Raw genomic sequence first — 15,238 nt, 5'->3', positions numbered from 1 at the left:
ATGATGACGGCTATATGATTACGTCAGCACTTTAACAGCCAATGCGCGACCGCAAAACAGCTGCTGTACGGCTCCGTTGAATAGTGGAGACGGAGGAAACTGCTTCTTGAAGTTTTGTAGTAACACAATTGTCTGTATAATGTGTCAAACACGTATCACAACTGACGATAAGGAGAAAGAGAAGCGCTGGGGTGAAATCACCTCAGTTTTGAACATACGGGATGAGTGAAAGCTGCTAGCAGGCTAGCAAACATGTAAACATTGCTGAGGAGCTGCTGCATGAGATCACGTGAGGCGCTCCCTCTGCCATGATAATCTTAATAATATCTTGTAGTGTGTGATGCGCCACGAATTTCAAATTTTGTAGTGTGTGCATGTTTAAGATTTGAGGGAAGATAATCTGCAAAGATTCTCCTTATGTGTGTGCTGCAACCAGATTTCATAATCTGTTAGGATTTTAAAACTCCTGTAGTGTGAGCCAGGCATAAGATTTGGTGCTTAAGTAACTTTCTTTTCATTATTAGTGTTGAAAACAATTATTGTTTTTGTGGAAGCTGTGATTATTTTTTAAGAACAGTATTTATTTGGATTTATTTTTGCAACATTTTTGTAACAATGTCTATACTCATACATTTGATCACATTCATGCATCCTCGCACGTATGGTCAACCAAGTATAATGTATTATTTATATTTTTCAATAATATTTTTCTAAATTATTTAGTAGTTTAATATAGCGTTGCAAATTTAAAACAGTATTTCATAGTCAATTTAATTAGTTCAGCAGTGTTAGATGTAAATTTCAAATGGTTGATTTCATCACTTCATGCTTTTAAAAGTGGCCTTCATTTTTACTCTGAAACACTGGATTCATCACTCAACTCTGAGCACAGTAGCTTATCAATTACATAACCAGTCTGTTTCAAACACTTCAAGACAGATTGGCCACATTACCATATTCCATACTTGGCTATTTATTATTTATGTGTTTGAATTGGTCTGCAAAATTTGCATATTAACTCAAAGAAATACATTGTAATCCTTTCTAGATGTCATTATTGCGATATATGTATGTTTCCTGGTACAGTCTTTCCACACGTCTGCAAAGGGCCAGTCAAGGGACTTGTTAGGGTCTAACAGCAACATGATTTCTCTGAACTGCAGAATTATCCATATTAATCTGAATGCAGCATTATGTGTATGTTTCTCACAGCCCTTCAGCAATCAAAGCTAATGGAAAAGAAAGGAACATTGTTGTGTCTCGCTGGTACTTGGACGTTTTGATTTGATCAGAGGTGGTACTTGACCTGAAAAGTTTGAGAGCCGCTGGTGTAGTCAGTATTCAGTGTGTAATGATGTAAGCTTCAGCACGATGTCAAGAGACTTTCTCATGCAACTTCTGAGAATAGCTGTCATTGTGGGAGAGAGGATGGCAAAATTGGAAATTTTTGGTCTGCTCACGTCCATCATGACATCTCCCTCATGCAGCACATGAGAGAACAGAGGCATTTTACGCATTCATGCATGCACTGTCCAAAACCTGTCAAAGTGTTCACTCATTTACTCATTTACCTTTCACTACATAGATAATGTCAGTTAGTTTGCTATATTAGGAAAGATGGAGCAGAAATGAGTGTATTTGTTCACCGCTTGAGACTGTATTGCACACTTTGTGTGATGTTACATACGCAATACTTCCTGAATGACAAAAGAAACTTGAAATTCAATCTGGCTGTTCAGACTGAGACACATTCCAAAAAAAAAAGATTTTTAGGATCTGATATATAAACGTTAGGTTTAATTTTAATAAAAAAAATACAAATTTGTGCAGACTACAAAATAACGAAACTGATTTGAATCAGACAAACCAAACAGATTGAGTTCTGCCTGTCTGAACAAAGCATGTTTGTATGTATGTTATATGCTGCACCTTGTTTGCATGCATTTCAGTGTTTTTGTCTTTCTGTCTGTTTGCGTGTGTCAATCTCAGCTCAGGTGACGTGATCAGCCTGTAATGGCTCCATAGAGACACATTCCTAGATCCATTAGAATTCTGTCGGTGGAAAGGATGATGAAAGTCTCTCTCTCAGATATTTATGACTGGCCTGGGAGGGCACAGTCGCTGCAGCCTTAATTTCACTCTTTTTCTCTTGTTTGCTCTCTAACTTATCACTCGTTTTTCTCAGTCTCTCAAGATTTACCCTTTCCCCTCTTTGTATCTGAATTGTGTCTTTGCCAGTGTTTTCTTTTATCCCCCCTGCTCTCCGCTCTCTGTTTGAATGTTAAAGTGGGCATATCAAAACTGGATTTTCTTTGCTGTTTTGGAAGAAATCAATGTAGACATTCTCAAATGTTCACAACTAGTAGATATTACCAAAAGTGGCTTTAGGAGTCATTATGTTGATTGTTTTACAGTTTATCACTCAAAATTTTGCATACACTTTATCACACACACACACACACACACACACACAGTCTGGCATTTGTGGTTTACAGGGACTCTCTATAGGCGTAATGGTTTTTATACTGTACAAACTGTATGTGCTATTGCCCTACACCAAAACCTACCCCTTACAGGAAACTACTGGCAATTTTTGAATTTCATAAAACACCGTATATATATATATATATATATATATATATATATATATATATATATATATATATATATATATATATATATATATATATATATATATATATATATATATATATATTATTATTATTATATTTGTTTTTTTTTTTTTACGGGGACACAGAAAGTGTCCTCATAAACCATGTTTATGTTGTTGTACCCATGTTATTATACACATTTGTGTCCTTATAAACCATATGTACCAGTACACACACACATATATATATATATATATATATATATATATATATATATATATATATATATATATATATATATATATATATATATATATATATATATATGTATATGTGTATATATTATAATTATTATTTTTATTTATTATTTTCACAAGTCAGTTATTTCTATCTTTTGCTGTAGTGTGTCAGTAGGAAATATAAGTTTACATTTCCAGACATTCATTTTGCCATTCTGATCTCATCATCATCCAGTCTGTCTGGAACGACATGAAGAAACAGAACAAACTTATACAGACTAAAATCCAGAAGAACTGTGGCAACGTTTCCAAGATGCTTCAAGAAACCTCCATGCAAAGCTACAGTACTGTTAAACATTTTAGGCAAAAATGCTGTAAAATGTGGATGCTGTCAATGTTTTGCCCAAGGTGCACTTGCGCATAGTTTTTCAGGTAGCTTCGCAGGTAAGTCTCTTGAAGCATCTTGGAGACGTTGCCACAGTTCTTCTGGATTTAGTCTGTCTCAGTTTGTTCTGTTTCTTCATGTCGTTCCAGACAGACTGGATGATGATGAGATCAGATCTCTATGTGGAGCACTGGCTGTTGTCTCAAAAAACTCACTGGATTATTGCAATTAATGGCAAAATGAATGTTTGGAAATGTAAACTGATATTTCCTACTGACACACTACAGCAAAAGATAGAAATAATTGACTTTAAAACCATTTTTAACTGGTGAAAATACTAGTGTTCTAATAATTTTGGCCATCACTGTGTGTATGTATATATGTACAGTATCTCACAGAAGTGAGTACACCACTCACATTTTTGTAAATATTTTATTATATTTTTTCATATGACAACACTGAAGAAATGACACTTTGCTACAATGTAAAGTAGTGAGTGTACAGCTTGTATAACAGTGTAAATTTGCTGTCCCCTCAAAATAACTCAACACACAACCATTAATGTCTAAACCGCTGGCCAAATGTGAGTACACCCCTAAGTGAAAATGTCCAAATTGGGCCCAAAGTGTCAATATTTTGTGTGGCCACCATTATTTTCCAGCACTGCCTTAACCCTCTTGGGCATGGAGTTCACCAGAGCTTTACAGGTTGCCACTGGAGTCTTCTTCCACTCCTCTATGACGACATCACAGAGCTGGTGAATGTTAGAGACCTTGCGCTCCTCCACCTTCTGTTTGAGGATGCCCCACAGATGCTCAATAGGGTTTAGGTCTGGAGACATGCTTGGCCAGTCCATCACCTTTACCCTCAGCTACTTTAGCAAGGCAGTGGTCGTCATCATGCTCTGCTTCAGTATGTCACAGTACATGTTGGCATTCATGGTTCCCTCAATGAACTGTAGCTCCTCAGTGCCGGCAGCACTCATGCAGCCCACTCCCACCACCATGCTTGACTGTAGGCAAGACACACTTGTCTTTGTACTCCTCACCTGGTTGCCGCCACACACGCTTGACACCATCTGAACCAAATAAGTTTATCTTGGTCTCATCAGACCACAGGACATGGTTCCAGTAATCCATGTCCTTAGTCTGCTTGTCTTCAGCAAACTGTTCGCAGGCTTACTTGTGCATCATCTTTAGAAGAGGCTTCCTTCAGACCAATTTGATGCAGTGTGCGGCGTATGGTCTGAGCACTGACAGGCTGACCCCCCACCCCTTCAACTTCTGCAGCAATACTGGCAGCACTCGTACGTCTATTTCCCAAACACAACCTCTGGATATGATGCTGAGCATGTGCACTCAACTTCTTTGGTTGACCATGGCAAGGCCTGTTCTGAGTGGAACCTGTCCTGTTAAACCGCTGTATGGTCTTGGCCACCGAGCTGCAGCTCAGTTTCAGGGTCTTGGCTATGTTTATGTAGAGCAACAATTTTTTTTTTTCAGATCCTCAGAGAGTTCTTTGCCATGAGGTGCCATGTTGAACTTCCAGTGACCAGTATGAGAGAGTGAGCGCGATAACACCAAATTTAACACACCTGCTCCCCATTCACACCTGAGACCTTGTAACACTAACAAGTCACATGACACCGGGGAGAGAAAATGGCTAATTGGGCCCAATTTGGACATTTTCACTTAGGGGTGTACTCACTTTTGTGGCCAGCGGTTTAGACATTAATGGCTGTGTTGGGTTATTTTGAGGGGACAGCAAATTTACAATGTTATACAAGCTGTACACTCACTACTTTACATTGTAGCAAAATGTCATTTCTTCAGTGTTGTCACATGAAAAGATATAATAAAATATTTACAAAAATGTGAGGGGTGTACTCCCTTCTGTGAGATACTGTATGTGTGTGTGTGTCACTGCACTACTAATGTTGTACAGTAAAATAAAGCATTCAAAAACAAAATGAAATTACAAGATAAAACATTTTGCATGTTTAAGCAGCTATTTCAGGAGCAGGTGATGATCACTGGAAAATACTTAAAGAGCCACAAACAGATGGAGAGAGGAGTTAAAAAGAGAGAGAAGCGCAATATGTAAGTGAAACAGAAAAAAACAAATCTGGCCCCAGCAGATTGTTGAGAGAAAGAAAGAGACATGAGGGAAGGAGTGTGAGACAGGAAGAAAGGAAGGAAACAGAAAACATCTGTGCTAGATGCTCCCAAGGGATGGTGCATCCTCATTTATTGAGGGCATCTCAGCCAGACACGGCACTAGTTCAGCTCACTGAGGTTCATTCAGACACCTCTGTCTGTTCTTGGCTCCACTGAGCAGCTGTTAGCGTGTAGCTGTGGTCAGGCATGGCTTCTGATGTACTTCGCCTCAGAGGTTGAAACTCATAAATAGGTCTCAGATCTGTTCTGATGTTAAAGGATTAGTTCATTTCCAGAATAAAAATGTCCTGATAATTTACTCACCCCCACGTTTTTCAAGATGTTCATTTCCTTATTTCTTCAGTCAAAAAGAAATGAAGGTTTTTGAGGAAAATATTCCAGGATTTTTCTCCAGATAGTGGATTTCAATGGGAGCCAAAAGGTTGAAGGTCCAAATTGCATTTTCAATACAGCTTCAAAGGGTTCTACATGATCCCAGCTGATGAATAAGCGTCTTATCTAGCGTCATTTTCAAAACATTTTAAAAATAAACATTTTCTTTCTTTTGTTTGTTATAAAGGCCATGTGATTTGGTCTTTGCATGTTCGCTTTGTAAATGCTGGGCTGGTACTTCCTCGTTCATCATGCGTAATGAGCATTTGTATAAATTGTATCTCTTTTTTTTGGAAAATTACCAATCATTTCACTAGATAAGACCCTTATTCCTTAGCTGGGATCATGTAGAGCCCTGTAAAGCTGGATTGAAACTGCAGTTTGGACCTTCAACCTGTTGGCTCTCATTGAAGTCCACTATCTGGAGAAAAATCCTGGAATGTTTTCCTCAAAAACCTTCATTTCTTTTCAAATGAAGAAAGAACATCTTGGATGATATGGGGGTGAGTAAATTATCATGCATTTTTTATTCTGGATGTGAACTATTCCTTTAAATGCACATAATAAAATCTTATGTTAGTGTAGTATTCTTATCGGGTAAATCAAAGGGTATGCGTCCAATCAAACTATTTTACTGCAAAATCATGTCACTTGGTTGAATCCAATAAAATTCTGCAGTAGTATTGCCAGTAAAGTAAAAGTAAAGGCTTTTATAATGTTACTGTTCTTAAATTCTGTTTCCACAAAAATATTAAGCAACACAACTGTTATCAACGATGATGATGATGATGATGATGATAATAATAATAATAATAATAATAATAATAATAATAATAATAATACATGTTTCTTGAGTACCAAATCAGTATATTAGAATGATTTGTGAAGGATGATGTGACACTGTAATGACTGCTAAAATAATTCAGCTTTGCCATCACAGGAATAAATTACATTTTTAAAATATATTAAAATCTAAAGCAGTTCTTTGTAGCTGTAACACCAACGTTTCAAAATGTTGCTGTTTTTACTGTATTTTTGATTTAATTCAATCTTGGTGAGTATAAGAGACTTCTTTCAAAAACTTTTAAATGGCAGTGTACAGAGAAAGAGATGTATATTCATACAGCAGTGTTTTATAGGGCTTCATAAATACTGTAAGACAGTTTTAACAGTTTAGGCACTTTTATTTAAATCAGGGTATTTTCTGTCTCTCCCCAGTGTTGCAGAGGTGTTGGAGAAACACGGTCTCCAGAAACCCATCTCGTTCGTGAGGAACAGTCAAAACAGCAAAGAGGAAGCTCACCAGCTGATGGTCCGACTCACCCGTCACACAGGACGCAAGTATGACATATTCACACACACACACACGGCCACCTTAGCATTTCCCACAGTACTAGTGTGCACCTGTCTCACTGTCTGTTGTTTGCTCAGAAACCCTCCTGTGAGTGAGACAGTGTGGAGAGGTTTACTTCAAGATCTCCTGGACATGCAGCAAAATGTTTATACCTGTCTAGAGCCAGAAACTTGCCATCAGGTACTACACATATAATATAAATATAGTTATTATATTTTATTTTTAGAATTGATCTTGATTAGGGCTGCACGATATATCGCATGCGATATTTAATGCGCATCTTGTCAGTAAAGCCGGTTCTGTAATCAGTGGTAATTTCCATCACGTGCGTGATTTCACATGGAGCAGCATTTACTACACAGAGCCGTTGTTGCGCAGCTTGTCGGTAAACAACGGCTCTGTGTAGTAAATGCTGCTCCATGTGAAATCACGCATGTGATGGAAATTACCGCTGATTACAGAACCGGCTTTACTGACAAGATGCGCATTAAATATCGCATGCGATATATCGTGCAGCCCTAATCTTGATGTTATAACTTGTCTGGTTTGTCACAGAGCTGTTTTTCTATACTATGCTATATGTTATGCTCCTTACTGCAGAGTTAGTGTTTTGTAAAGTTCCTGTGATCTTTCCACTCTACTTTTCCATCCGTTTCATTCTGCCTCACAGCTCCAACATCATCTATCGTCTCATTACCTTCTTTTGTTGATAAGCTGTGTTAGTGCAAGTCTGTATGTCGGTATATGTGTGTGTGAAAGAGTCTCAGGCTGCGCGTTAGTCTGATGCCGACGGTGGGCTTTGTCTGTTTGCTCTGTAATTTAGTGGCATTCTCTAACGAGGCTGCGTTCCCATCACTATTGATTTCTTCATCACAATCAAGAGCTGAACAGCCGAGTTCATCCTCAACTCCGAGCTGCTCACCTCGTGACTAGAAAGAAAAAAACATAACAACAAAGGAGAATTATCCTTCAACCTCTACTCCGTTCGAATTGCTCTTACTCAGTTCCTGTCAGTAAGGGCTCCTGCACTGTATTTTTCTCCAAGCTACTGAAAGACTATCCCAGACGAACAGTAAATTGAAAGTTCTGAGAGGAAAATGAAAGAACTTGGATGTAGTTTTATGGAATTGGCATTCTCACCATTTCCCCTCTGCGTCTGGGTCCATTTGACAGAGTGCAGCCGAGTTGCTTTGAAATCTCTTCAATAGCTAAACAGCTAATGAACTTACACAAACCTCAGCAACCAGCTCTAAACTCTGCCTCACTTCTGTGGGTGTGCATTAGGAATGGCTCATTGGCTCGTAGACCGAGCAGGGGCGGATATTTCATTTGTGCGGTGTTGGGAGTTAACCGTGTTATGGTTATAGGTGCAATGTGCACTGCAGATATTGGATTCTCTAATGCAGACAGATTAAAGCACTTGCAGATTATATTTCTAAAGACCATATGAAACTCCAAGGGCCACGGTTAATGACATTCAGGTTTTGCAGCACACACACACACACAAACACACAGTGGGTGGGAAAAAAGAATTGTTGATTTTTTTTTTAAGTTTGCTCAGCAACTGTCTTAATACCTGTCCCCAGTAAAGCCACTTTGTTTTGCTGATTTTAGTTAGATTGTTCACCTAATGCAAAATGTCTCTTTTAGCCAGATACATGAACTGCAATCATATGAAGCATTGTGAAAGATGATGGAAAGATATGAAACTGTCGATTTACAAAAGTCTATTGCAAAATGTGTGTCTATATATATTCTCTATACGTGTGTGTGTGTGTGTGTGTGTGTGTGTGTGTGTGTATATATACACATACACATACACATACATGTATGTATGTATGTATGTGTATATATATGCATATAGTCACAGAACAGCATTCACTTGAACTATTTTGTGACTTTTTTTTTGGTTACTTTTGGTCAGTCCAATGCATCCTTGCTAAATAAAAAATATTAAACAACTGAAAACGCTCAAACGTTTGAACAATAGTAGTTTGACATTGTAGGGAAACCAAGTTGTGTACTTCACAGTGCCTCCTGGGAATGGGCAGTCACTGCAGTACTGTTCTTGTGTGATTTTTATTTTTTAATTAATTTGTGTGTTTTTTATATTTTAATAGTCTGATTGAAATTGAAATTTCTCAGCAGGGTTGTGGGATGTGTAGTTCTTGTACAAGGAAATGCACTATTAAATGAAAAAAAAAAAAAAAAGAAATATTGTGCACTGGTGGCATGCTACAATCCCAATATATCCCAGTGTTTAACAGTTTAAGAGCTCAGGGTTATACTATTTGTTGATTTATGTGATATTATATTGTGATAGTCACTGTTATTGAGCGCAACTTTCTGCTTCCTACCGTAAAAATTCTTTTAATTTTCTCCACTGAGGATTTGATGCTCAATAACTTATAAATCATTAAAAAACAATTCCCCAATTTAGAATTTTTTTATTTTTATTTTTACCTCAGGAACCCACCAGTTGCTTCCTGTAGCAGTAACAAATAACAAACATCATTTAAGTATAAAGATAAGCCCTCAACATCACCATACAACAAATAATAGATATAATACAAATAATAGTGCATTTTGTGTGAAGAACAGCAGGAATCAAGAGAGAATTAGTTCAGTCTATTATTTATTAATGATTGTTCTTTGGATTTTATGATATTTTAATGAGGGAACTTTTGGTTCAATACACAAATAGGCCTAACCACACAAAACACTGATGTCTTATTCTGCCTAAATGTAGCTGAAGGCAACATTGAAATTACCCAGAACACCACAGCTGTTGCACAGAGATGCTCATGAGATTGTGTTGTCATTGAAAGAGCAGTTTTTGATATTTCTCCTGTAGTGATTCTGTCTTGTCGGCAATTGACTAAAGACAGGTGATTAATTGCCACACCTGAACGTGTCCTTCCCGTGGGTCTCCGCTACACGGCACTGATCTCTTTCTCTCTCTTTTTCTGTCAATCTCTGTCTCTCATCCATGCAGGTGTTTGTGGAGAGTTTGTTATGTTCGGGACGAGAGGAAAACGTCCGTCTGGCAGGTCAGCTGATGCACTGCAGCGCCATGTCAGAAGACACTCCGGTCAGCGTTTCATTCCGTGGTAAAGCTCACACCCGTGTGTCATATAGTCGCAGCGTGGAGCTGGTTCTGGCTGCGGCCCGTGAATACTTCAACTCTTCCGCCACACTCTGTGACCCCTGCATGAACCTGGCACGGTATGATGTCCGATGGTCTTCTGATTTGTTTAGATGGTGTGTTCTAGTGTTGGGCAATATTCTCCATAGTCATATCGTCCTATCTTCAGCCTCTAAGATCCCCGACATGATGTTATCATGCTAATTTCTTTAATTATTTGCTTCGTTTCATAGCTGGAGAGTGAACCAAATCCAGGGTATAGCTAAAAGTAGGCCAATGTTAGTATAATCTATTACAGCAGTGACAGACAGGCACATATAACGGTGTCCTGTATGGAAAGATGTTACCCCAGCTGACAGTTATCCAGTTCCACCTGTACAAGTGAGCACTGAGCATCGGCAGCTCATGAGGCACATTGGAGTGACGTCAACTCCCCTCTTCGACTGATTGGCTAGAGGAGGAGCTGTCAATTTAGAACTAGTGGACCAATGATGACGCTTAAGCCTTCCCTGATTTACATGAAACTCTAACTGCAGCATTTGGAAAAGCAAGCGCAGTGTGTCTGAGAGCACAAAAAACAGAGCAATATAACCAAGGGGAACATGATTTTGTGCGCAAGTTGGATAATTTTGCATTAATATTTCAGTTTTGTGCAATATGATTTAAAATGTATTTAAATTTTTGCTTCACACTTATTATTTTTCAATCCGTGACCATTGTTTGCCATTCTGAAAACCTTGCTTTGATTTTTAAATTTTGTGCAATGTTTTTTTACTTGTGTTTTTAATTTTTGTGTTTCACGCTTGTTTTTTATCCATGACTGCAATACATTTGGCGGGAATTTGATCCCATAAGAACCAGCAATAACAGCACAAAGTAGTGTTCAGCCTTTTAATAATTAAGATTTTAATATTCCAGTCATTCTCTAGGTATGAGGTATTGGTGGCCTGGGAGACGGCCCTAATTCTCAAACCTTATTCTCTTTCACATGTTCAAATTTAACCTCTTAACTGTCACCGTCCACCCTGTGGGACGCCTACGTTTACTTCACTATTTTACAATTAAATCCTAATCTAATCATGACAAACTATATATCGTTGGAAAGGTCTAGGACTCCTAAATAGGTATTTTACCACTTTTTTTGTTAAAAAATTATGTAGGAAAAGTAATGGATTAATTTATGACGAGTGGCCCTAAAAAATCTACATCATAACAGGAGTTCTGACCTTTGTCACAGAAAGTCTCCTTAGTTGCCTTTTTCTCTATTTCGTATTAGAAATCATAAGAAATTATATATCAGTTGAAAACTTAAAATCTCAAAATTCATCCTTTGAAACCCATTTTAAAATCAGACATTGCATTACGATGGAAATGGTACATCAAAATCACACTGGAAAATGTTTTCATTCATGAATTATAAAAAATTAAGTTTGGATAGTGCACTATAATGTCTATGTTCAAAACTGTGAGTGACAGTTAAGGGGTTAAATTGTTAGTGACAAATTTATTTATTTATTTATTTTGTTTATCCTGTAAAGCTTTTAATTAATTAATTTCTGAGATATTGTCCTTTTTTGTATCATTAAAATGAGTTATTATTATTATTATTATTATTACAGCAGTTTATTTTATTACAATTATTTTATTAGTAGTAGTAATAATAATAATAACGATATTACTACTACTACTACTACTACTACTACTACTACTACTACTAATAATAATAATTATAATAATAATAATAATTATAAATAATAAATAATTGTAATTATGCAAATATATATCTTAAAATACCTCAAAATAAATTAATAAAAATGACATTTATTATTATTATTGCTATTTTTTCAATTTATTATTCACTTTTGACAGGAAACACACATAAATAGCAGAGTAATATAGGCCTAGTTACAGTAATACATAAAATTAACAACTAATTAGTATTGTAGGTTGCTGTATTCATCTCATTAGTAAGTGTCAGCTAAATTATAAATACTTAATACTTAACTTAACACTTGAATACGATTTTTTTGTCATTTATTATGCAAATTTTAAAACGCCAAAATATTGGCATAACCACTGTAATAAAGTGAGTATGTGTACTCATGTCGAGAAATATGAGCTGACAGGGGGCAAGGGGTGTCGAATCAAACTAGTTTTCTAGTTCGGACCAAGCAATCAAACCGTGAGTGAAAATAGCCTGAAACTACCTCTTCAAACTCTGCAGTTGTTTGAGGAGTTTATGATGAAAGAGGAAGAAACCCCGCAGGAATCAAACCGTCCATCGTCATTCTGGTCTCCTGCCTGATATGAGTCCAGCCCTTCACAATGGCTATTATTGGTGTAATTAGCTGCCATAATGAGAGATTGACTCCATCAGACACAGACAGTCGGTCGCTCACTTCCGCCCTGCAGCTCTAGGTTAATGTGTTTCCAGTTTCTCTGTCTGTCTGTCTATTTTTGTTGTGTTGGGCTGGAGCGCTAAGGGTGACAGACTGCGGCCCCTGAGCGATGGGCCGTGTTGCAAAGTGGGTCAGTAATTAGGCCGTCGTCTGTTCACGGGCTGGAAGCTGGACGGGCCGCCACTCCTTATGCATTCACACGTATCTCACATCACTGTCATTCTCTCACTCGCACATGCCACTGACAGACAGGGAACTTAGATAGACAGTAATTATGAGGTTAATGTTTAAATTATAGCACTTTTGCCTCCACCGAGAGAGAAAGACTGTGAAAGATGGAAAACAAAATGGTGGGAAAATGTGAATGTGTCAGTGAAGGATTCTGGGACAAACTAGGACTGGAAAGAGAGTGACTGATTTCCTCTTCATTGAAAGAATCAGTAGTCCTGTTTTGGAGTCAGTAGTTCTAAAATAATTTTAGTGGTTCTATTTAAAGGGATAGTTCCCCCAAAAATGAAAGTTGTCATCATTTAATCATCATTTACTAGTCGTTCCAAACCTATAAGATGTTCATTCATCTTTGAAGCTCAAACAAAGATATTTTTAATGAAACCTAAGAGATTTCTGTCCCTCCATTAAAAGTCCATTCCACCAAATGGTTTAATCCAAGTCGTCTGTAGATTTTCGTATATTAACATTGATCAAAACACATATAAAGAGCAATTCAAATATGGTAAATGGAAACTCAGCCGTACTTGCTTGATGGGCTAGAACAAACCAAGTAGGTTTGAGCTGCTTCCTTTTTTTTTTTTTTTTACCACATTTGATGCACTGCAGTTGTCTGTTATTACTTTTAAATGCGATCAGGATTTTTTTTTTCTTGAGGGCAGTGAAAGGGCGATTAAAAGTGGTCTAATTTAAACTATTGGATCTCCAAATAAATGCATGTTTCCTCCACAGACCACTACTGAATGTTTTTGTTGTAGAAAACAAAAATGATTACGTAGCCCTACAAGACAACCCCTTCTAGCAACTACCTAGCAACCACCCATTCCACCTTGTAATCTCCTTGCAATGTCCTAACACTCATTTTAGTGTAATGGTGTTAGTTTTTGCATGGCACTTTCTTAAAAATCTGATTTTTATTGTGATATATTGACTGTGTTGAGTTAGGCCATGTACTTTTAAATACATCTAACTTTGTAAAGAGGTTAAGAACAGAAACATCTGTTGTGGATTTTCAAACTAGGTTAAAATGCAAAATAAATTCCAAAAAAAATGACAGAATGCTAAAGATGCTCTAGATCTCTCTTCTGTTCCTGTCTAACTGTCCCTTTCTCCCTCTTCTTTCAAACACTGAAATAAATCATGTGTGTGTCTAAATGATATATGAGGTTTTAACTAGTTGGATTATTTTAAAGGGCACCTATTATGCAAAATTAACTTTTACATGTTGTTTGAACATAACTGTGTGTTGGCAGTGTGTGTACACAACCACCCTATAATGATAAAAATCCACCCGCTCCTTTTTTTTTAATCCCCATAAATGACGAGCATTGTCTCAGAATAAGCCGTTCGCAGAATCTGTAAAATGTGACGTCACATTTTACAAGCCCCGCCCATGACTGTTGACGAACACTGTTCTATTAGCAGAAACCCCGCCCCGAGTGAGCAGCACACAATCTGCCATGTTTATCTTCACGTTAGCATTTAAAAGCAGCATTCAAGTAAAATGTCGTCTTATTAGAGCTACTGTACAGAAATGATTCATTCAAGAGCAGTGATTGATTTTCTGTTTTTATGTTATTGTTTGGCTTGTATTAACAGCGTAGAGAGCAGCAGGTTCTGTATATTATGCTGCTGTTACTTAATACAATGATCTATATAAACATGCAATGTTTACCTTCACAGACATAATGACTGTTTTTGTAACTTGTATTTTTAACATAAACTTGTGTGTATTTGACAGTTTAAAGCTCTTTTCACACTGAACGTGAAAATTCAACTCGAATGTTCGGCACAATGATGATTATGAATCAAAACAATATATCCCTATCGGGCTATTCACACCAGGCGTGATCATTCGTGGCGTGAAAAAGCAAGGATTTTTTTTTTTTTCGTCTTGTGTGTCGATTTTATTTATTTTTTTCCCCATCACTCCGCGACAAAATGGGCCATCCAGTTAGATTTGAGCTAAGATCACGTGCCCGGAACAGCTGCTATTGCACAAAAGGGCGAGAGTGAAAACCAGTATAAACAAACACAGAAGAAGAGTATTCTGAGAGAGAAGAGGAGATACGTTCTTGTTATCATTGGTATCTGAGAAAAGATTGATTCTCATTCACTCAAGATATGTCAATCATGGGTTAATATCTCCTGCTGTTACGTATGAAAAAAATTATACAAATATTTTTCTATACATGAAATATGAAAGCAAATAGACATTATTATGCGCTCGGTGTGAAAGCGCCATTTGTCGCAATTCGTCTCCCTTTTTCACACTGCGCTCAGTGTGAAACAGCCTTAAGTGCAGTAAAACATGAAAGAGAGCTTAG

General features: G+C 37.2%; 1 protein-coding gene across 1 annotated transcript in view; it reads left to right on the top strand.

The window, feature by feature from the left end:
- The window catches only part of nbas (NBAS subunit of NRZ tethering complex), a 183,363-nt gene that overhangs the window by 49,282 nt on the left and 118,843 nt on the right, over positions 1-15,238 (top strand). Inside the window, 3 exon segments of the mRNA XM_058755173.1 lie at positions 7,004-7,126; positions 7,217-7,319; positions 10,135-10,364. Coding sequence (XP_058611156.1) covers positions 7,004-7,126; positions 7,217-7,319; positions 10,135-10,364 — 456 coding nt within the window.

The sequence above is a fragment of the Onychostoma macrolepis genome, chromosome 20 (genome assembly GCF_012432095.1).
Source record: "Onychostoma macrolepis isolate SWU-2019 chromosome 20, ASM1243209v1, whole genome shotgun sequence".
Lineage (NCBI taxonomy): Eukaryota > Metazoa > Chordata > Actinopteri > Cypriniformes > Cyprinidae > Onychostoma > Onychostoma macrolepis.
Note: the sequence above shows the minus strand (reverse complement) of the source record. Positions and strands in the feature narration are given on the sequence as shown.